Below are 24,675 nucleotides of genomic sequence, written 5' to 3'. Positions count from 1 at the left end.
GGTGAAGGCTGGAGACTGTATCTAGAGACGTAAAAGGATATATGCAAATGTTAAATGTTCTATAATTCTGTTCTGTTTTCCGAAGTGTTTGTACCAACTATACTCCCACCAGCAGTGTATAAGACATTCTTTTGGTCCATATGCTCTCTAAAACTTAGCATTATTAACCTGAATTTTTGTCAGTAGGTTCAGATAGTATCTCCTTGTGGTCTTGATGTGCATTTCCATGATTACTCACAAAGCCAAGCTATTCTTCAAGTTTATTAGCCAGAAACATTAGCTTGTGGGTTAAATCCTCACACATGTGTTGTGGAACTTAACAAAGTTATTCTAAAATTAATCTAGAAGAGTATGGATCCCAGAATAGCCAAAGCATTTTGAAAGAAGAGGGGAAAGGAATAACTTCAATACATAGAGGTTTATTATAAAGCTATATAGTAAGGAAGACAGTGTGATTTTGGTGTAGGAATATACATCTTAACTGGAGGAACAGATAAAAAGAGCCCCAAACGCTTACTAATTTAGGGCACTTCAAAAATGGTGGCGATGATGTGATGTGTCAGGGGAAAGGCATGATGTGTATTGTCACCTACTTGAGGGCAGGGGCCATTCTCTTCTCAAGTTCCTAGCATAGTTCTTTGAGGCACCCATTTATATTTAGTGGGGATGTGTCACCACATCTGGTAGAAATTAATATCCATCCTTTATATTTCAAAATGGCAGAATAACTGGTGTCAGAGAAATATTGATCAGTCATTTTGATTTTTTCCAAGTTTGGGCAATTGAGATCAGGTTTACAAAAGCTAGGGGTGGGCTCTATAAGAGATAATCACTGCAAAAATTAAAAGTAAAACAACTCCCCCCTCACCTTTTTGAAGAGTGATTGTTAAAGTATAAATTTAAGACTGGAAAGAGGAAGCAGAGTACAGCAGGCAGAAATGAGGGCCATGGAACTCAATATCTGTCTTCAGCCTCAGCAGCACTATGAGTGAGTTCCTTAGCTGCTCAGAGCCTCATTTGTGAAATAGGATGATAGAATCTACCTCAAATGTCTCCTAGCAGAGTAAATGGTGCAAAGGTCAGACTTAAATTTTATTTTCCTTACTTCTCTCCACCCTCTTTTTTACAAATAATACATGTTCAATCAGATTTTGGAGTGTATAATTTTTAGTTAAGACTGAATCATAAAACCTTTTAATAAACTTTGCTAACAGCAAGTTGCCTTTGCAAATTAATACGTGTATGACATCATCTCCCTTGTCTTGTACAAAATTCTTAATTGGTGGAAAGGAAACAAATTATCCCAAATTAATGAGTCTCTTACTCTCCACATGTGTATAGTGCAGCTGGTTGCTGTGGTAGGAACATCTCAATAATTGATTCCCCACTTTATTATGAATAATTTCAAACATGCAAAAGATTTAAAAACCATATACACTTATAACCCATATACTTGTTACCCAAATTTAACAATTGTCATAGTTATCATAATAATAATGTGAAGGCTAGTATGGCCTTCAGTGGAATTTCTTAAGTATATTATTTCCCAATGACTTGCAGTAGCTACAACCCAGCAGCAGAAGTCATCCAAAGGGTTTCTTCACTGTGAATTCTCCAATGAACCTCTCCTCATTCAATACATGAAGGTTTTTCTGACGATGAACCATGAAAAAAACCAAAGGTCAAGTTACTGTTTCCCATAATGCCACTTGGTCTCCTGACGTAGCTGGGCCTGGACCCGCTTTTTTCTCACACATTGTAGGTGCTTCTTTTTCCTTCAATTTATTCCTCCCCAATTTTCAATGAGATAGTAGAATAGCCAGATTTAGAAAGGAAAAATGAAAAGACAGGATGTCCAGTTAAATTTGAATTTCAGAAAAATGACTAATTTTTTAGTATAAATATGTCCAAATGCCACATGGGACATACTTATACTAAAAAGTAATTCATTGCTTGTCCGAAACTCAAATTTAACTGGGCATCCTATGTTTTATCTGGTAGTCCATGAAACAGACGAGTCCAAACAGACAAGTTCTGAGGGGGCTGTGGAGCTTTTTTGTGTCTGAACTTGCATGCTCCCAACTGGATTTCTAGGGCTCTACTGCATCCTTACCACAGCATTTCCATCCACATGTTTTAGATATTCTGTAGATAAGTTGTGACATCTTACCCTGGTTTTAATGTATATTTCTCCAGTTATTAAGGAATTTGAACATCTTTCTATATGTCTAGGGTGATAAGTATTTACTTTTTAACAAAGTGCCTCTCTAACTTTGTGTTTGTATTTTTTACTGGGTTTTCTGCCAAACTTCTTATTGACAACTTCTCTATATAAATTTGTTTATAAATGTGTTGCAAGTAATCACTTCTATGGACTAGATTGCATTTTCAATCACTTCATTATCTCATTTAATGACTAAAACTTTTCATTTCTTTATTTCAATAGAGTTTAGTTGACTTACAATATTACTTGCTTTATGATCACATTTATGTCCTAGTTAATAAATCTTTCTCCATGTCAACTTTATAAAAAACAGTATAAAGCTACTGTTTTTTAAGACTGTTGATAAATTTTAATGTTTATCATAGTAGATCCATTCTCTGTCTGGGCTGTTTGGATGGACTGGGGTACGGAGCAGTCTCCAGGGCTCCTTTCTCTCACCTTTGCTGTACCACTCATCCTATGATTTCCCTTGATGGCCTGGATCCATTTTTTTTCATCCATCCCAGGATGAATGAAATTTTGTCTTTCTAGGTTTAAACTGTTATGTAGTCTCAAGCATCACCCCAATAAATAACTGATGAGAGGAGAGAATAAAAAAAGAAAAAGTATTTCTGCATCACAAATAATAAAGGAATTATTAAGTTAGAATTGTTTTAGGCTAGTTGGGAGCTAGACAGTGTCTGATGAAGATTTGTGTTGGATTTAACAAATTGTGGGACTCTGTGGAAAACAGCGTATGTGAATCTGAACACATCGAATGAATTTGTAATTAGAGTAGAGTAACTTGTATACAGGTTTGAGGGTATGTCACATCTATTGTCACACCAAAAGTATATAACAACCAGCCATGAAACCTCAGTGGCATAGCTAGGGGGTCCGCAGTTGTTGCTCACACATTGAGTCATCTAGCGGGTGGTTTTGTGGGCTTGCTGATCTTGGCTGACCTCCCTCATGTCTGAGGGTCTGAGTGTTGAATGCACTAGGCTGGCCTCAGTTGGGAGCTCTGCTCCACACACCTCTCATCCTCTTCTAAGAACCATTCATTCAGCTGGCCCAGAGACATCTTTCTCACAACATCTCAGGGACAGGGAAAGCAAGCAAACACACGTAGACCTGTGAGGCCTAGTCTAAGAACTGGCCTGGTATCATTTTCATCTCATTCTATTAGTCATAAAACCTGCTTTTATGGGTGAAGAAATGGGTTCCCTTTATTGGAAGAATTGCAAGTCACATGGAAAAAGGTGTGAATGCAATCAGGCAAAGAATTTGGGCTATCATTATAATCTAGCAAGTGGGTAGAAATAAAAGAATAAATTGCAAAATTAAAAAGCTGCTTGTTTGAAAATTATACATTTCTTTGAAATTGTAGCACTTTTTCTTCTCCAGATGACTTATTTGCAAGACTTCCAGATGAATTTCTTCAGTTTGTGAAGCAGAAATGCCAACAGTTCTACACAATTACTGGGATGTTTCACGATTCTTCTCAAAATACCTGTCAGAAAAGTTCTTTTGAGGGAGCACATGGTGGCATTTTTTCTTGCCGTAAACAACATATATCTATCCATATGAGGAGTCTGATGTGTTAAGGATGAAAACTTGCAGGAAAGCAGTAACATTTAAAAGAAAAAGAAAACCAACTGAAGATCCAGAATAAGTGGTTTACTATTTTGGTGCATCTTGAAATCCAGCGCCATCTTCTTCAGCATTTGTAAAATTGGGCTGTTGGGAAGAGCAGACTGGAAATCAGAGTTGGGCTTCTGCCATTTATCTGGTTGTGTGACCTTTGTAAATAGCAATCTCTCTGTGTAGTTTTTGGTTCTATATGTGGATCAGATAAAGATTCTGTGTAAACTCTAAAGCACCAAATAAATATGAGCTATGTGTACATCAAAAACAATCTTAGAAACAAAAATCCTTTGTTGTATAATTGCAAGTCATCCTTTATTTCAAGTCATTTATCAAAGGCCATTGAGTGAAAAAAGGATGAGTTTGATTGTTAACTCTTTTTGTATTTGTGTTTACTGGTGGTAGGTAGAAAATGAACCAGCACTAGGCAAATCATTATATCAATTAGAACTCTTTCAGTTTTAAGTACAATTGACCCTTGAACATGAGATTAAACTATGTGAGCTCACTGATACCCAGAATTTTTTCAATAAATATATACAGTACTATAAATATATTTTCTTTTCCTATGATTTTTATAATAATTTTCTTTAACTTACTTTTTTGTAAGAATATAGTACATACAACATGTGAACTATGTGTTATCAGTGAGGCTTTTAGCCAACACTAGGACGCTAGGAGTGAAGTTGTAGGGGAGTCCAAAGATGTAGGACAAACCTAGATCACTCACTTCCATGGTGGTGTGCATGGCTCATCTCCTTGCACATCCACATCAAAACTACAATGAAATTAGAGAACCGCCACACTCACAATCAGCAGATATTGAGTTGAATCAAAGTCCAACTGTGTAATTAAAGAAACCACATCTATCCAGACTGGTAGGAAGGGTGGAGATGTGGAATGGGCTGGTCTCACACCCACATGTGGTGGATAAAAATTCAGGAGGGAATCTCTTGAGAGCGAGGAATCCAAGCCCCACACCAAGCCCTCCAGCCCAGAGTTCCAGTGCCAAGAAGACAAGTCCCCACAACTTCTGGCTGCAAAAACCAGCAGGGATTGAGTCAGTAGAAGAAACTTATGGAGTCCCTAGCAATTCCTCTTAAAGAACCCACACAGATTCGTTCCTTCTGAGCTCCAGCACCAGGATAGCAGATTGAAAGGCACCAGTGGCATGAAGAGAGGAAATGGAATGTCTGTCATCAAGGTGAGAGCTGGGGGTCAGCTTTCTCCCAGACAGAAAGGTGGGCACAGCCACAGAGCCAGTAGGCAGGTGCCATATCTGAGACTCCATCAACCTGGCTAACACTGATCCACCCAGGGGATCATCTGAGCCTCTGTCTCATCCAACTTACAGCTGTTAATAGTAGCTTTTCCAGGTATTAGCAGGAGCAGCCAGGAAGTGGGAGGGGCCATTACAGGAGCTGGAGCTGTCGGTTAATTCTGATCAAGATGACAGCCTCCCAAAAGCACAGAGAATTTGTGGCAGAGCCCAGGGGGTAAAAGCCAGTGGTGATCCTGGCTGGAATTGGTGAAGTCCTGGGCAAGAAGCTGGGGGAAAGGGGCTTTGACAAGGCCTATGTGGTCCTTGGCCAGTTTCTGGTGCTGAAGAAAGATGAATACCTCTTCTGGGAATGGCTAAAGGACACATGTGGTGCCAATGCCAAGCAGTCCTGGGACTGCTGCGGGTGCCTTCAAGAGTGGTGCAACACCTTCTTGTGATGCTCTCTGGGGGAGCCCCCAACCCCCGCCCCCAGCCTTGAGTCTCCAGAATTTGCGGCTGAGGGGAGGCTCCTCCCTTGTCCTCTACAAAGGAACCAGTTGCTGTCTACTAACCTCTGATGTCCTCTAGGGTCTTTGTGGGAGTTCTCTCCCCTTACCATTTCAACTCTTTTGGAATTCTTGCTCTTGCACGCATCTCCCTTCTCCTTCCACTCCTAGTTTCAGGCTTTTCTGAGTGGATTCCTGGACCCTTCCCTCACCCCCACCCTCACTTCTGGTCTGTTTTATTCTATTTGGCTTCTCTTTTGGCAGAACAGTCACTGTCCATACAAAGTTTTTTGAAACAATAAAGTCAGTGGCCTTAAAAAAAAATAGTAGCTTTTCCAGATGAATGGCTGGTCTTGGTCCAAGCTTCAGAACTTCCTAAATCCTGTCAAACAAGCAACAGCTGGCCTCAGTGAGCCCCCAGCCCCCTTAACCTCTTCCTAAGTGGCCCTAGGCACACCACCAGCAGCAGCCAGCCTAGATTCACAGCTTGCCTTTGCATGGGAATGTCCAAGCTCAACACAAGTGGCAGCCATTTTAGATTGCTATATGGCTCAGGCAGGGTATTCCCAGAAAAAACACAGATGGCCTGCATCACCTGGGAAACCAGGACCTGTATGCACCCAGTGGACAGCTACAAACTACACTGTAGCACCAACACCATGCCCCTGCATGGCTGAACTGAGCATGAACCTCGAGATGGTGGAGGTTCATGTTCAGTGGTCACAGCCAATCTTGGCATGCTGACAGGCCTGGGTAAGTCCTTCCCACTGATCTACCAACATCAACCAAGGCTCAACTATATGAGGAGGGTATACTCAGTCCATACAAAGGGTGCACTTCAAGTACTCAGCTTGGGTGATGGGAAGGCTATGCCATTGGACCCTACAGAACACCTACTATATGCATTAGGCCACACTACCAAGACATGGAGTCAAAGCAGTTCTACCTAATACATAGAAACAAACACAGGGAGACTGCCAGAATGAGGAGATAAAGAAACATGGCCCAAATGAAGAACAGATTAAAACTCCAGAAGAAGAGCTAAACAAAATGGAGGTTTGAGAAATGGAGAAATGGAGATTTCTCTAAACAAAAGAATCAAATCAATGAATGATTCAGGACATAAGGAAGAAAAAAACAACCAATCAGAACAACAAAAAAGAATTAAAAAAAACAAGGACAGTATAAGCCACCTCCGGGACAACTTCAAGCATTCCAACACTTGCATCATAGGGGTGCCAGAAGGAGAAGAGAAATTATAAGAAATTGCAGATTTATTTGAAAAAATAATGAAAAAAAATTTCCCTAATTTGGTGAATGCAAGTCCAGGAAGCACAGAGAGTCCCAACCAAGATGGGTGCAAAGAGGCCACTCCAAGACACATCATAATTAAAATGCTAAAGGTTAAAGATAAAGAATCTTAAGAGCAGTAGGAGAAAAGCAGTTCTACAAAGCAGAACTATGGAGGAGTTTCCATAAACTATCGGCTGATATCTCAAAAGAAATTTTGCAGGCGAGAGGGGACTGGCAAGAAATATTCAAAGTCATGAAAAGCAAGGACCTATAGCCAAGATAGCTCTACCCAGCAAAGATATCATTTAGAATCAAAGGGTAGATAAAGAGCTTCCTAGATGAGAAAATCTTAAGGAGTTCATCATCGCCAAACCATTATTATATGAAATGTTACAGGGACTTATTTAAGAAAAGATCAAAACTATGAATAATAAAATAGCAATAAATACATACCTGTCAACAATCAGATAAAAAAACTAAGAAAACAGGAAAAACAAACACAGAATCATGGATACAGAGAGTGTTTTGATGGTTGCCAGATAAGAGGGGGTGTAGGAGAAGGGGTGAAGTGGCGGTATTAAAAGTGCAAATAGGTAGTTACAGAATAGCCATGGGAATGTAAAGTACAGTATAGGAAATGGAGTAGCCTAAGAACTTATGTGAATGACCCAAGGACATGAACAATGGTGGGGGGATTGCCTGAGGGAGTGGGGGGTGCTTGGTGGAAGGGGAGAAAGGGAATAAAATCGGGACAACTGTAATAGCATAATCAATAAAATATAATTAAAAAAAGAAAAAGGATATCCGTGAATATTTGACTGTGCATGTGTGGTGGAAGGGGGCAGCATCTCTGACCCTGCACTGTTCACGGGTTGACTATACGAGCAACTTTAAAGCCTCCAGGAAGAGACTGGTCTTGTTCAAAGACTTGGATCTGGTGGCAGCATGTGGATTCTGTTGTCATCTCTGGTGGCCAAGGCAAATATGGCCTTAAAACATGAGGGAAAGTCACTCTTTAGAAGCATGGGGAGTTGTGCCAGTAGTATTAAAAATAGACAGCTTTTAAAAATGAATTGTTTGCCAAACTCTTTTAAAATTCATTTAATCCTTACAACCACCACCCATGAGGTAGATATGTTATTCATTCAATTTTTCAGAGGCGGATGAGGTACAGACAAAATAGGTAATTTGCCCAAGATCCCAAGACCTGTGAGTGGCAGACCTGTGATTTGAGCCCGACTGTCCTGACTCCAGCAGGGGCTGTGCACCTCAACCAGAAACAAACGACAGAACAGCCACCCAAAACACCACAGGGTGGGTCTGCACGCGCCCAAAGAGAGGTTTTTCTAGGATACTGCTGCTCCTGCGAATGGCAACTTGTTAAACCATAGTACAGTGTAACCTTTTATGTTAAAAACAACAGTAATGGTAATAACAAAAACACAGATGGCCAAAACAAACCTACATTTGTGTATGTATCGAAATATAGAGGTATCTGGTAAAACATTAACAGTGGTTACCTGTGGAGAGTAGGGTGCTGGAGACAGAAAAGAGGGTACTGCGTCTCATACCCTATAATTTACATAGAATCTGGATAATTTTAAAATATTATTAAAAATAACCTGATGAGGAAAAAAAGGAAAAAGCAAAATGCCTAGATACCAAAAGCTTAATATGAAAATTACAAGTTGGTTCTTGATCATTCCTTTGTCTTAACTTTGCTCTTGCTTGAGATGACTGGTAAAAACTACTTGTCTCAGATTTCTTTCCCAAAAGAGTGGAGAGGGTAGCAAATTTTTCTCCTGAAATCGTGTACATAAGGCAACTTTTTCAGAATGTGTGTGCATTAATGGCCACATCCATATTCACCTAAATCCTATGTAATCTTTTTAAAACACGTTAATTATGAACTATTTCAAATATGCTAAAATATAGCACAAAACAAATATTTGTTTTCAAAGTTTATAAATACTACAATCACATTGATGTTTCCTGTAAATCTCTCCAATCCAATATTCATTTCTTGGCTTGCACCAGCAAATCTATGTATTTTATGTCGTATAAATATATAAAATATACGAAATCATAATATATAGTATCATTGGACATATTTCATAGTTTATATAAACTGCTATCTTAAAACACCCATTTTTTCCACAACTGGCTTTTCTTAGTTTTGAAATGTATCTGTGCTAACGGATATAATTCTAGTTCGTTCCTTATAATTGATGTATGGGATTCCATCGCGTGCATTCACTACCAATGCTGAGTGCTGGTGAGGACTCCTTTCCACCGGCACACACAAGGCTGCCATGAACATGTTGGTATGTGCCTCCTCACGCACATACACGTTTACTCCCAGAAGGTAACATGGTAGGAGATCTTTAATTTTACCAGATGCTGCAAATTCAATAGTCATGCCAGCGTATTTTCCCACTGACAGGAAAGTGTTCCCCCTACTTCATTGTCCTTGACAACACTTGTATTTTGAAACTTAGGATTTTGCTAATTGGATGGGTATGACATGGAACCCTTGTGTTTAAACTTGTATTTCCTTGATTATTAGTGAAGAATATTATTTCTATGTTTTTGGTCTTTTGGATATTCTCTTGTAAAAAATACTGCTGTTCCTTTTCAGGGTGTTCATATTTCTACCAGGCAATTTTTCTAATCAGTTTTATATTTATACATTTTTATAAACTATCCCTTACATATTAAAAACATATTATAGCTTATTTTTTACTTTCATAGAACTTAATGTAAATGCTTAAATTTTCATATATTTAAACTAACCATATCTTTTATGACTGTATGTCTTTATCTTATTTAAATAATATTCTTCTAAGTTTAATATTACTTTTAAAAGTTGCTTGTAATCCGACTCGCATGTATTTGTTTACCGTTTCAGGTAGGGATCCAAATTTTTTCTTTCCCAGGTGAAAAATCAAATATATAAACACAATTTGTCAGAAAGTAACTCCTTCTCATACTGGTTTATAATGATATAACTTAAATTTTTCTATGTGAAGGTCTCTCCAAGTTTGATTCAAAGAAATAGCAGCATTGAACACTTAACCTGCACCTCCCAGGTATTAGGAAGGATGAGGAGCCTCTTCCATGCTGTGATCGTGCATTTTATTTATTTATTTATTTATTTTTAAAATATTTTATTTATTTATCTTTAAGAGGAAGGGAAGGAAAGAGGGAGAGAAACATCAATGTATGGTTGCCTTTCGTGCGTCCCCTGATGGGAGTTGGCCTGCAGGGAACTGGCCTGCAACCCAGGCATGTGCCTTGACTGGGAATCGAACCGCGATCCTCTGGTTCGCAGGCCTATGCTCAATCCACAGAGCTACGCCAGCCAGGGCTGATCGTGCATTTTAGATGCTCAGGTTCACTTGTGGACTAGGGACCCTAATGAATGGTAGTAATTACTTTATTTGTTGCTTTACGGGTTAACAGACATGTGTTCATCAGGTGAAATATACAAATAAGCTGGTTGACACAAGCTGCATTAAAAAAAGCATCCCAAATATATACCTTGCTTTTATTAAGCAGAGAAAAAATCAACACATTTTCCAAAGAGGCAAACATCTCAGTAGCTTTAGTAAAAACAATGAACATCAGCTTGTTTGACAAAGCTTTTAGAACAAGTGAGCAATTAAATTCTTAAAGTAGGAACAGAATATTAACAACCTAGACTCCAGAACACTTAGAAATAACAAATTAGGCACTGTTTTGCTTAACAGTTTTAGCTTTAATGTAAGTATATATTATTATTTAGAATATTAGCATCTGAACTACATAATGACTTTATCATTTTCCTTTAATTAAAATGAAGATTTCTGGTACCTACAAGTGGTCTTTACAATTTTCCAATATGGACATAAGCTAACCCTATTCCTCTCTACATATTAAATGTGAAATGATTGTCACAATATATCAACATTTTCACAGAAAGATTTTTAAGGCTTCTGGCACTTAAAATGTGTAATATCTCTGTGACAATAATATCATAATTATATACAGAAAATATTTAAAATTTACCTTGTGCAATTTAAGTTCTAAAGATTAAAAAAAAGTGTTCCATATTAATAAAATATTAAAATATGTTTCCCATAAATTTGACACTGATTTTGTAATTACACAAAAAATGCACAAGACCTGTGCACTAAATGATTCATCACTGAAATGAACTGTTGAACTAAATATACTTATTCGACATCATTGGTTTTCTAAATCACACTTTCAGCACACAACAGGCTTTCATATAACTTATAAACATTTGCAATTAAACTGTGACACTGAGGCAGCCAGAGTCACATCTAAATCTGCCTAGGTATTCATGTGCCATACAAATACATCTATGATTTAATTTATCCTTTTGTCTAAGTCACATTGCAGAGAATGTGTCAATCAGTAAGTGGAATAAAAAAAAAAGAATATTTCTCATTTGAAAAAAATGAGTCATAACACCTGTCTTAAAGTTCTAAAGTAGCATATTCAGCTCTTAAGGCATAAAAGGTCAAAAATATTATTATAAATTATAAACTCTGGTAATTCTTCTTTTGGCATCAAAAGCCACAATACAACTTCTTACACTGTAATAGATAATATATTAGTGTACATCTGAATATACATTTGCCAGCGTTCTCCACGGTATGAAGTTGTTCTACGAGTGAGGAGGGGAAGCGTGGAGTGGCAGGGCAACACTTAGTGGCCGTCCTGGGCATCGAGGGACATGGAATGACTGAGTCTTGACCTTCCATTCATGGATATTGTCGTCGATGGAACAGTCACCTGAGAGAAAGAAACACACTTTACATGTCAGTTTAAAATGGGATAGCTAACTTTCAATTTTCAACAATTATTATATTTAACATCTGCTTAATTGTAAATGTTCACATTTAGTATTTCTTATGTAATAAATTACAAATAACTAAGAATAAATGTTCATTCCACCATGAAATGAAAAGAGAGTTGTTATTTTCACAACAAACATGTTAAATAACCCATTAACACATCTTAGTCTTTACAAAATTGCCCAATCAAGTCCAAGGACAAGAGTACAAACAGACTGCAGGCCAAGCTGTTAAAGAGCGTTTTTAGCTAGATTAATTCTGGCTCCTCAAAACTGCCTTGGAGAATGTAGACAAATAAATTCCACAAAGCAATGAGTTTTACAGTTTTCCTATTGATGGTGTATATTAACTTGAAGTGCCCCTCACAGGTACCCCTCATTTATAAGGAAGAAAATAAGAGCTTTGGTTTTTAAAATACTTTCATATAAAGGGCTAAAAAAGTCAAATTTATGACTGTTATGCCAAAACATGTTTTTTTTTTAGTAAATAAACTCATAAGTTCCAAAATTTGTGGCAGTCTTCTATTTATAAAGTGTAAGTGAATGAAAAGCACTATAACAATAATTTCCTAAATAGCTTGAAATTCAAAGATTATTAAGAAAAAAGTAAAAAAATAATCTGGATTTTATATAGTAAATAGGTAGAATATTTTTAATTACATGAAATATGACAGTATTTCAAAGATATTTTTACATTTAAGAAACATAGTTTATATCTAGGTTATAATTTGAGAAGTTTAATTCATAACCAAACATCATCATCTAACAAGAGAACTAACGTACAAAAGGCCTCAGATTCTGCCCAGCAACAGAGTAAATTAGTGAAAAGGAAAATAAGATGGGCAGATTTAGTTGGGATTTGGGTTCCTTGTACTTCATTTGTTGCCTTTTACTAAACAAAGATTGGTCATCTAAACTAGTTAAGTTTCTTGACTTGCTTATGAATTCAGGATGGTGGTGAATGATCGACACTATCCACCTGAAATAAAATAGCTAAGAAGAAATGTTGCCACAAGGGGAAGAAAAACTCATCTGTGCCCTGTTAGTAGTCACGTGTGATTTCTTTCCAATTATAGCTGACAAACAACACACAGATCATGACTTTTCATTAGTAGCCTTGGTCCAAAAAGTCTCTGTGTAAAAGTTACTCCTGTAATTTTTGCCAGAATTGCAATTCTCATAATTCTTTGTAAAGTAAAAGACAGGAAATTTGTTTTAAGCATTTGAAAAACATACTGGTGGCTCCAAATGTCTACAGGTAAACAGTGTTCATTGTTGCACCATTGATAATGAAAAGCTAGAATCCAGTTAAATGTCCACCAATAAGGAGCAAGTACATTTATTTACATTCACAAATACTATGTAGTCTTAAAAGAACAGCATGCATGCATGCGTGTGTGTGTGTGTAATTAAGATGGAGAGCTTCGAAGAGATATATTTATGAATGTTTTACAGAAGATTCTATTTTTAGGAAAAATGAAATGTTTACATACTACAAAAGTGGTCTGGAAGATTACACTGTAATCTATCTAGAGCAGTTACTTTGACGGAGGCTATATTTAGTTTGTTATTTTAAAATCATTTACTGGGCTGTCAAACATGTGAAGACACCATTGGAATACTGTTCTATTAATTCTGTGGGGTCAGAGAGCTTTTCCATTTTAATGTCACTCTATACTCATGTTTGTTTTAGTGCCTGGCACAGGGTAGAACAATGAATATTTCTTGAATGGAATACCGTAACTTTTTACAAACATTTATAAAGTAGAAAGATGTTGCTTTATTTGTGAGCAATGACTATATGACACTTCTAAAGATATTTTTAAAAAGTAACCTTTAAGAATTTACTGATATGAGCAAGTACTAGGTGACTGTCTAGCCTTGAAGTTTAAAGAATTTTTAGGAATATTCACATAGCTTTCTTATCCCCACAAACAAGTTAAATATGAAACTGTCATTTATTTTTACTTTAAAAATGTATGGAGAGAGCTGCCAACCTGAAACCCCTAACAGTTTAAATTCCAATGAAGGAAATATGAATAAAAAGCAAACCAATAAAATAAATAAAATGAGCCACGATTTTGGTTGACTTACTCAGTTCTTTTCTTCCCTCCAGATTCCTATCTAGCCAAAGATAAGTTTTACATTCTAATGAAATACTTCATATCAAGTACTAAATATCATTTGTCAGTTTATTTTCAGACTTTATTTTTACAAACCGATGTTCTACTTGTAACAGTGTAACAACCTGGAGTAACTCAAGCACCATCATGAACAAGGAAGTTCTGTGTCAACAATAATGAGTTAGTCTGTTTCATTCTCTGAAAGAATTTGCTGATTCAAATCTTAATATCAAATGCATTTTATAAAATACAGAGTTAGAATTATCAATGCTTCATTTGAAGACAAATTTCTGTGACTGCTTGGGGGCTGAGTGGGAGTAAGGTATGTGAAAAACTTAAAAACATGAAAAAACACAGCATGGTCATGACTCCATTTACACTAGAGCAATCCACTAGAGAATTTTTCTAATGTGAACCAACTACTATAATGAAGGTTAATTGCCTGGTGTGAACTGGAGCCATAGGTGGGTTGGTACCTGGGCTTAAACTGAACATCTGGGTGCCAAATTACGGGCAAACCTTGAGCCAAGTTTCTGATGAACAATCTAAACCTACTGTCAAAATCACTAGAGATTTTTTTGGCACTGTAACTGTTGTTCTACTAAAAAAAATGTTAGAATGTAAAAGAAACCAGGAGAAATATTTGGTATGGGACAGACTTAAGGGACTTCAGCAAATATTACAAGAAATTAGATCCTTTTTGTTCTCATTTGTACCACCTTTGGCAATTGTCTGAAATACAACACATTTAGAGAAGAATGCACTAAACAGCCAGTGAAAACAAGCACGACCACGCATGTAACTCACCACCCTGGTCAGGAGAGAGAGTCTCTGCCTCCGCCTCCCTGCAGATCCGGTCTTCAACTTTTTAACGTTTACTCATCGTGGAGTTTGTATTAATTTGGACATTTAAAAATATTGCTTTCAGATAATGTTTATTTTAACTATTTAGTTTTTTGATTCCCTCTTAAATTGTGTGCCTGTCTTGCTCCAATAAGACCCTAGCAAGCTCTTGCCTTCCCCTCTGGAAGTACCACGATCTGGATTTTGATAATTACTTCCTTGCTTTTAAAAATACTTGCCACCTACCATGTACCACCGATGAACATAATTTAGCTTCGCATGCTGTCAAACTTGGCTACATGTGTATATTTTATATGTATCTATACTGTTGCATTTAGCTGTATTTTGTCTAATTTATTGCTGTATGATAGTCCATTCTTTGAGTACACTATTTATTCTACTATTTTTGGATATTAAGGTTACATTTCTTGGAAGTTTTTACAAACAATATTCCATGAATATTCTTATATGTGAATCCTGGTGCACACATTTTTAGCATGGATAAGTAGAAGTGGTCATGCAATAAAAGCTGATCATGAAGTGTGGATAGTGAACTTTGCTAGACTCTGTGTCTGTTCTTAGTAGAATCAAATGGATCATGTAAGAACTTTTCATTAAAATTTAGGAGTTGGCACTCTATAGACTCAGAGCTATCAATAACCTCCTACTGAGAGAGGTAAAATTTAGTCTCAATAAAACCTAAAGTAATGAGTCATAAACAGGACCCAATTCTCAAATCATCATTCTGGACCTGTTCTCTATGTTGATTCCCATCCAGCTCATTCCAGAAGCAGTGAGAGTTTTGCATGTGAAGAGACAGACTGCCAAGTGAGAGCCCACAACACGTCAAGCACACGGCTGCTTGCCTGCACGATTCTGTTGGCCTAAAAGGCATTTCCAACTTAATGCACTGTTTTCTACAGTTAGTTCATTGAAAATGACTGTATATCCCCCAGCTTAGTAGAGATACTGCAGTTATTTCCTATGTAGTCACTTGGTTCCCCTATGGGCCTGATGCATCTCTGTTTCTCAGGCCCAGGCAGCGAACACCCAGAAGGCAGAAGCTTCATTTTACTCAATTTTGTCTCCCTAGTATCTAGTACAAGGTATGATACTTACGTGCTTAAAAATGCTTCTCAATTTTATTGAGTTGAGAAAGCTTTAGGTTGGAAAGTGATATATATGAAATATACCCTTAATTTACAAGATTACATTAAAGATAAAAAATATTTTTATAAATTAGAATGTGCAATTTAATAGGGACATATTTCCCCGCAAAAATATAAATGTCATGACCCATGAAGTACCAATTTTAACATGCAAAGCTCTACCAACTTTTTTGCCATCTGGCACCTATATTCAGGCTACAAATAATCTATATAATGCAACCATATTCCTTCATGTCTCCTCCACTCCTGACAGCAGACAGCATTTTGCCTTGTCTCCCTGGGCACCCAGGCGGGAGTGCCAAGCCTTGCTCAGTAAGGCCATCACTCACAGCTCCGCTGAAACCCGCTGAGGAAACTGGCCAGGGCAGGCAAGGTCACCTATGAGACAAGCCCGAAACACCTTCCCTTCCTTTCCATCTCTGCAGCATTCCTGTTGCTTCACAGATTTAACTTATGTCGAGCTCAGTGTTTTACTCAACAAATCTCTTACTCTTCTCTAAACAGCTTTTAAAATGATTACAAAAGGAATTCAGAAAATGAAATGCCTAGGAAGTCAGTGGAATAATGAGTACTTTGCTGGTTTGCGGTGTTGAGGAACTTGCAACCAAGATGACTAAGGGCAGAGCAAGAAAGCCATTTAGAGGGACCACAGCCTCAAATCCAAGTGATGATGCAGGCTTTAGGCTTCACCGTTCCTCTTTCAGGGCATGAGGACGACGGAGGGAGGACACCCATGTACAGATAATTCTCTGTGACGACTGTCTGCTACCTGTGGGGGAAGCCCACCTCCTCTCTGGAAGCTCCCTTACAACTCAGTACAGAGGAGCCAAACAACTGTGGCTGGCAAGGCATTATTAGGACTTGAACTTCTACATCAGGTCTCATCTAAATTCTCTAGGTTTTCCCTACACTTTTTGGTTTAACCTGTAAAACTGTCTCCCCCAACCCCTACCCCCATCTTATACCATATCCCACATCTTATCCCATATGTGGTGGTAACTTGATTACCTTAGCAACCATGACTGAAAACTTGCAGATTACTATCACTAGTGCAGCTTCTGTGGAATATGGAGGCATTTTATTTCTAAAAGAATCCTTCTTGTTGGGGTAACAATTTCTTAAGGGATTTGCCAAAGGGCATATATGCATCCATGAGTTCACAGACACAGACTACGGTGTGGTGACAGCCAAAGGGAAAAGGGGGTGGGGGATGGGATTTGCAGGCAAAGGGAGGCAGGAATGGGGACATCTGTAATAGCATCAACAATAAACAGAAAATAAGAGTCCAGGTGCTTTCTATCTGCAGTTTTATAATAACGAGCAAAAGACACATTCTGCACCTGGACCATGTTATGGAAAACAAACCTGACATATTTTCAAGTATGTGTAAAACTCTGGACTCAGATTATCTACTTCAAAAATGACCCCTGACATAAAGGAGTAACTTCTGACATCTATTCCATTCAAGTTTAAATGCCAGAAAACAATTCCCCCTATTAGTTTGACAATGTCAAAATAAACCCGCTGTCCCCTGCTGTAAGTTGATAAAGAAAATTTACCCTTTTCAGTTTGGCAGCCGCCTCTCCCGAACGGATTGCAGTCAACAAACTCTGTCGGATCTCTTCTGGGTCAGAGCTTTGGAAAGTTAAAGAACTTTGCCTCTTAAGGGTGAGTGATGGGCAGTTTGTGGGAGACGGTATTTTGGAATTCTGTTCATTATGTGCAGAGTTATTTTCCTAAAATAATAAATGCAAAATATTTTATATGAATACCAAGTGAAGAATGGACCATTTTCCAATATTTTTTCTTCATCAGTAGTTCTTCAAGAATCAGCACTTGCCATATTGGTTTTTTAGACATAGCTCTATTTCCTCCCCCACTGAATTACTTTGGCTGCCATGTAGGAGACCATTCTAGATGTCATGGGCCCAGCTCCCAGTGGAAAGCAAGGTCTGATGCACAGGACCCGCGCCCACGGACAGGTTCTCCCATGGGGAACCAGGCCTGCAATGTACCTACGCCGCTTTGAGACTTGCTTTTGTTAAAACTCCCTCACCCTGAATTGAGGCAGAAAACATTTACTGCAAAGTAACTTCCTACAATCCATGCTAAACCTTCCAAGGGTGAGTGTAACTGGTTCAACCACTTTTCTCTTTTCCTTTGCAAATATCCTTCTTCTGTGATGTGATTAGTGGCATTGGCTCCTTTGTTTTCTGTAAAAGGTAACCACCTACAGTGAACCTGTGCATAGTAAATGAGGACCATCATGTAATGTGCCCAGAAAAGAGATAAAGGCCTGTCATGGTGGAAGCTATGGCTTTTTCTCCCTTTGAGAGAAAAGCCATGTTGTCCCTTTTCCTCCACAGGACTTGGTAGTCTGTGTGAATGCCTTGTTTCTCATCCACAATGTGGCGGACCCCATGAGCTGGGGTCCGCATCAGACAGAGCTCTGTTGGAAGGGAGTATTAATTTCCCTTCTCTTAAATAGGAAGGGGCTAAGGAAGAAAAGTGGCACCTTTCTTTTCTTTTGCGAAGATGGGAGTAATTTTACTGTCTTTGAGACAGTCAAATAAAGCCGATTTCTCCAATGAAGTTGACTAACAGAGCCAAATGAATTAAAAAACCATTTCACAGACTAAAAAATAACCCATTTTTACAGTGTAAAGATATTAGATTGTGAAATTATGTTTTGATGGTAAAAAATAGACAAATATTGGCAAATTCATTTTAGATGAACCTAACATGTCATCTAATCATGAAATATTAATGATTAGACAACCTGCAATGTCTTATTTTGTGTTTCTAGAAGTCCAAGGGACTAAATGGTGGCAAAGTTTCCTTTATTTTTCCCATGAGACTAAAAAATAAATATTAGGAATTTCCAAGTTAAGAACTAAAAATTTAATTAAACTCCTTAGGAATAAATATTTAGTATCTAATCTAACTGGCAACTCATCAAACAATTTTAAATATGGCCTTTTCAAACTGCCAAATAATATCTTTACAAATGATGAGCTAAACAATGCTCAGGCAGCAGTTCTCAAATGGTATTACCTAAATCAAGCTTCCACTGTTTAGGAATGGTATTTCATGCTAAGAAAAAAAACACAGGCTTTTTTCCAAGTAAAGAATTCATCTCCTATCATATATCTTTCTGACATTATATTGAAGTAATAAACATAAATGAGAGACACATGAAGAAATCTTCTTCAAGATAAATACTGCATTTCAATTATGAAAAAATCTTTACTTGGCAATATGGTTAATGTTCTGTTACTCCAGGAGTGTTTGAAAAAGTTACATAAAACACTTCTGGAACTGTCGCCCAAATGTGGAAGTATTCTTTCAACACTGTCAGAGTGAAAGGACACAAAGTGTTTTTTTTTAAATTGCCTGGGGATTATCTGAATTCACACTATGAATCCAATCCTGTCCTTTGATTATTTGAACCTGGAAAATTGTCACAGTTGAGGAAATACAAAGTCAACAAATACCCCATTTTTGTAAATTATTAAGGTTATATAGTGGTTAAATGATATTTTGGTCAACACACACATAAATGGAAAAGCTGACACTGAATTAATGAATGGGAAATTATGAAAATTACATATTTAAACTGTGGTTTTAATTTAAATTGCTTACATATAAAAATGTTTAATAAGCCAAGGTGAAGTGTATGTGACAGAAAATGCATAGCTGAGAGACACTTGGTTATTTTATGTAGGCTTTGATACTGTTTATACTTCTATATAATTAAAACTATTTTGCAATTATATAGGGCTGGAGAAAAAAATAAAGTAAATCAGAACATCCAGAAAAGTTATTGACAAATTGAGATAAGCAAAACACAGGAAAATATATAGTCAGAACTAAAGACTAGCACAATATACAAAAGGTATGAGCAAGGAAAATTTAAATTAAAATATTTGCTGATGATATAATTATATGGTGACCTTATAGTAATACCCAATCAGATTGATGAATTATAATCATTCTGAGAATAAATAATCAGATTCTATGTACCATATTTTTTCTATGGTAGGTAGTTTGATATTAGAATATGAAGTAAGACTTAAATAACACACATATCAACATGCTTGTTAACCCCCATTTAAACCATGCTGTATAAAACATCGTATTTTTAAAAAGGTAACATTTACCTTATCACTGACACTTTGTTGTGGGACATCAACAAATTTATTTACAGAAGGAATCTTCCCTTCCCCTGTGTCACTCGGAGGTGGGGCAGACGCGCCCTCATTGCACGATTCTGTACGCACTTTGCTGAAAGACTGTGACCGCTTCACTACAGCAAGGGCGAACGGCGAAGGAGCAGAGCTGGCATAAGGTCGTGGAGCACCAAAAGTTTTCAGAGTCTTCAGGTTCAGTGCTGCTACCTGACTTGCGGGAAGAGAGACGGGTTTTGGAGCTACAGGAGGAGGAGAAGGCTGAGGGGGCTTCTGATGGCTGATGCCATCCTCAGTGTTTCTAATGTGGGGTTGTGGAGGAGGGTGCGTTGTTTTACTAAAAGGAGAAGGAGTTTGCTCTGGAGGGTGTACGACATCCCTTTCCACCTCTTTCTTCGTTGGTTCCTTTGGAGTAGAATTAGGGGCACTGTGGACACTCTTGGCAGCCGCGGATGTCACATAGTAACCTGAAACTCTTTTTTGCATTTGCAAGAAAAAAGAACTTGGTTTGGTCTGGGGATTTGAAACACGAGATTTAAGCTTTGACTCCAAAATATTGTTTATATCTTCCAAGTTTGGCACAAAAGGAGCTGTACCAGTGTCTCTTGTCGCCCGGGGGGTAGGCTTCAGAGGGTTTGCCGTGGTGCTCTGGGGCAGGCTCTCCACCCTGTGCAGCTGGCTCTCTGATCTCAGCATAGACTTGGGTTGAAGATCTATCTGGGGCTCCTTCGGGCTTTCAGAAATAACATCTTCTGTTTGGATGGCAGTTTCTTTCACATTCTCTTTAGGAATGTGCTTTTTTCCTAAAGGATGTGTATCGTGACCATCTTCATACCCTAAGGTTTCTGATTCCCCATCTTTTAATATTTCCAGGGACTTGGGAGGCACGATTTTATAAGTTGTCATTCCAACTTTGGGTATATAGTCTCTTGTAATTTCATTCGAAGGTTTTGGCTTGGGATTGTAGTCTTGTCTATAAAGTGGATAATTCTTTATATAAGAAGCAGTTGAATTTTTATTAACCCCATCTACAGGAGGCAAAAGAGGATCATTGCCATGTGCATACATGGAATCTTTTATGGTGAGTTGATCTTCTGTATACATAGTTACAGGGCCCTGATTCTTGAATTCTCTAGAGGTATCTACAGAACTTTGTGGACTTAAAGAGGAATGTTGAGTTGACTCGTTGTTACCTGCAGTCTGCACACCTTCATCAGCTTTGAAGTCAGACAAATGATGATGGTCGCTCCCATCAAAACTGTTACAGGAAGGAGTTGTCTGAATTGCGGCATCTTGCATTTTTGTCTTTTCTGCCCCGGGTTGATTTAGTTTTGGGCCTGGTGCTGATGAAGCAGCGAGATGATTTTCCTTGTAACTCCCGGCAGGCTCAGTCTGATGTGCCTGATAGTTTGATAGTCTGTCGACTCCCATGTCCGCACTGTTATTTTTGGCAACACCACCTACATTGATTTCTGTTCTCCTCCCTTCATTTTTCTTATTATCTTCTGTGTTCATTGAAGTGACAAGTATTTCATTTTGATCTACTGAAAGAAAAATAATAATAATCAAGCATTTGGAAACAAGTAGAAAAACCTCACTTTTCAATGCTTGCCTTCCCCAAAGTGAAGTCTGTTAGTTTGAATTCCACAGGAAAGTTCTCGGTTCACTAATTATACCAAAGTAGGCATTGGGATTTAGAAAAGAAACAGCATGGGCTTTAGTGTCATGGAGACCAAATTCTGGAATCCATCTGTAACCGGCCTGACCGATTACAATCTCCGTGACCACAACTCACTACTTAACCCTTTCAGCCCCAGTTTGCTCTGATGTAAAATGGTGAAAATATGTATTACAGTTGACCCCTGAAGGACACAGAAGGTATGGATGCTGACCCCTCTCCACAACTGAAAATCAGATATAACTTTTCACTCTCCCCAAACTTTAGTAATAGTTTACTGCAACACAAACAATTAATACATTTTGTATGACAGATGTATTACATACTGTATTCTTACAATAAAGTAAGCTAGAGAAAAGGAAAATGTTATTAAGAAAATCATAAGGAAGGGAAAATACTTCTATAGTATCTGTTGAAAAAATGTATATAAGTGGACCCATGGAGTTCAAATCCATGTTGTTCAAGGGTCAACGATGTACTTTACATATCACTTATGTAACACACTTGGGAGGGTAGGGTACTGCTCAGAGCAAGCCCTCCACAGAAGAACAGCTATGTTTCTCCTAAGTAAAGATTTCACATTTCAGCACTGTTAAGAATGACAAAAGAAACTGACAATTTCAAAATATATTTTTATTATACTTTTTCCCCCATTTTGATTCTCTTTGTCTTTTCTATATCCACGAGTGCATTTCTATTTTACACATAACATCAAAGAGGAAGCAATCCCAGCAAATATTACCAGTTTTAAATAAGGCAGACGACAGAAGCATTACCTTTAAGAGATGAAGTCTAAACAGAATCTAAATTGATTACCTGGTTAACTATGTCCTCACTAAAGAGGATTGTGTTTTATTGCTGCTTTCAAGTACATAAAAATAATCACGTGGTTTTTGACTTTTCTCTTTGGGAAAAGATACCCTATTATTATCATGTCAGAGTTGAAGCAGAGAAAGCGACCTTCCTCTCCCTGGTACACTTTTCCTCCTAATCCTAACTTAGACTTCTTGAAAACAGAAATCATTTGCCCGTGTCTCGGATAACAGAGCAACCGTCGCCAGACAAAAACATGGCGGCAAAGCACTGGCATGAGGACCTGAAAGGAAACACGGGCTTATGCGTGCGAACCATGTGTCCAGGACTAAGCCAGGTGACTGATTTACGGACTGTCCTCCTGCCGTCACATGCCCAGAAGAATCATTTCCCCTGAATGGCCACCGGGCCTTCCTCTTCAAAACCCTCAGGGGCCCGCTCTTTCAGTACAGTAGTTTGCCCAAGTGAAATGTGGACCTTGGGAGTCAAATCGGGAAATGGTGTCAAGTATTTCTCTACAGTGCTGTCATTGCTCACTTTCATGTATAGGACACACATTAATTTCACTGCCTAAAATGTCATGAGATATTTAAAGTTGGTTCCCTGTTAGGAAAGAAGACAAGGAGAAAAGAAAGATATGCATAAAAAATAGTCATGTTGCCAGGGAAATCTGCACACAGGCAATTTTTAAAAGTACCTTCATGGTTTCAAAGCCTGTCTAATTGTACAAGTATTTGGTCATGGTAGTTATAGTATGCTGCAAGGTTCCCAGAGTAAATATATAAATTTTAATTTTTATTCTCCCCAAATTAAATGCAACTGACTATAAGAATATGCCTTGTCTAGATAAGTGACTTTTCTCACTGACAACCAATTATTAACTTCTGTGATTAATAGAATGAAGGACAAGCGATTAGGGATCATGGAAGAGGCACGTTTCTGTCTGTGCTTTATTTACTTGGTTCGTAAGTGTTGTCAGCATCTGTATGAGGAGCAATACTCTCCATGCTGCTATGACCACAGAGTGTGTAAGAAATGGTCCCTGGTACCAGGAAATGAACCTAAATGTATTTCCTTCTCTATATGTCTCATTTTCCACTGAATATAGGCATACACCAGTTACACAATAGAAATATTTTCCAAAAGAAAGTATTTTAATGTAACAATATTTTGTAAATTAAATCCCCTATAACAAACTCTAATTTATTGGCTTAGATATCCAAATTTCTGTCACATTTTTTTCACTCTCAAATCTGAGAGCCATCACTTATTGTGATGTGTTAGCTAAGTTACATAATATCTTTGGCTCAATCACATATAAATGGGACTAAAGACAAATAATACCCATAAATGAGTTAATATACAAGATTAAATGAGTTAATACATTTAATCTTGTAAGTGTTAAGAATGGCCCTTGGCACTTACCAAGTGCTATGAGAGTATTGGCTATCAGTGTTTATAGAACTCACCATTCTTTTGGTCTGGTCCTAATGACTTCAAGGTTCTTACACTGCCAACTGCCCTGTCTTCATTGCTTGCCTTATACGCCATCAAGAGTGGTCCTCTGCAAAATATGATATTTTATGTTATATATTGATACAATTCACACACACACACACACACACAAAGAAAACAGGCAATAATTTCCAAAGACAGATGGACTGAAATAATTATCTTTCTCTGCCAAACACTGAAAATTTAATGGCAAAGAAAAAAATGCAACTGAGGGGAAACGCTGCTATGAAGCATTACCTTTAGTATGGGGTCCTATTACAAAGAAAGATGCAAAAGGCTCGATAAAATGGACACCTGTCCAAAAACAGTCTTTTTGTTATTATTTGTCTTTTAAAGAAAAGGGATATAAATGAAACATTTTAATCTTGCATCTGTCGTGATCAACTGCTTTATTTTATTTTTCAGTTACATTTCATATTTAATACTGTTCTGTATTAGTTTCAGGTGTATAGCATACTGGTCAGAGAATCATATACTTTCCAAAGTGTCCTCCTCAGTATTTCCAGCACCGCCCCAGCACCGTACAAAGTGACTGCAACATTAGTGACCATAGCCCTGCTCTGTACTTCACATCCC

General features: G+C 37.7%; 1 protein-coding gene and 1 pseudogene across 5 annotated transcripts in view; one reads left to right on the top strand and one right to left on the bottom strand.

The window, feature by feature from the left end:
• Positions 1-5,182: 5,182 nt before the first annotated feature.
• Positions 5,183-5,569, top strand: LOC118985951 (barrier-to-autointegration factor-like; annotated as a pseudogene).
• Positions 5,570-10,438: 4,869 nt separating this feature from the next.
• Positions 10,439-24,675, bottom strand: part of COBLL1 (cordon-bleu WH2 repeat protein like 1) — a 159,876-nt gene continuing 145,639 nt past the window's right edge. For 3 of the 5 annotated variants that reach the window (XM_037044569.1, XM_037044570.1, XM_037044568.1), the window contains 4 exons: positions 24,054-24,148; positions 20,067-21,637; positions 17,466-17,642; positions 10,439-11,710 (listed from right to left, as the gene is read on the bottom strand). In XM_037044569.1, the coding sequence (XP_036900464.1) occupies positions 11,624-11,710; positions 17,466-17,642; positions 20,067-21,637; positions 24,054-24,148 (1,930 nt within the window). In that variant the 3' untranslated portion in view covers positions 10,439-11,623. The remainder of the gene's footprint in view (positions 11,711-17,465; positions 17,643-20,066; positions 21,638-24,053; positions 24,149-24,675) is intronic. The other 2 variants (XM_037044567.1, XM_037044571.1) reach the window with 1 other exon arrangement.

Source organism: Sturnira hondurensis, unplaced genomic scaffold (assembly GCF_014824575.4).
Source record: "Sturnira hondurensis isolate 20B ecotype Veracruz unplaced genomic scaffold, ASM1482457v3 Scaffold0004136, whole genome shotgun sequence".
Lineage (NCBI taxonomy): Eukaryota > Metazoa > Chordata > Mammalia > Chiroptera > Phyllostomidae > Sturnira > Sturnira hondurensis.
Note: the sequence above shows the minus strand (reverse complement) of the source record. Positions and strands in the feature narration are given on the sequence as shown.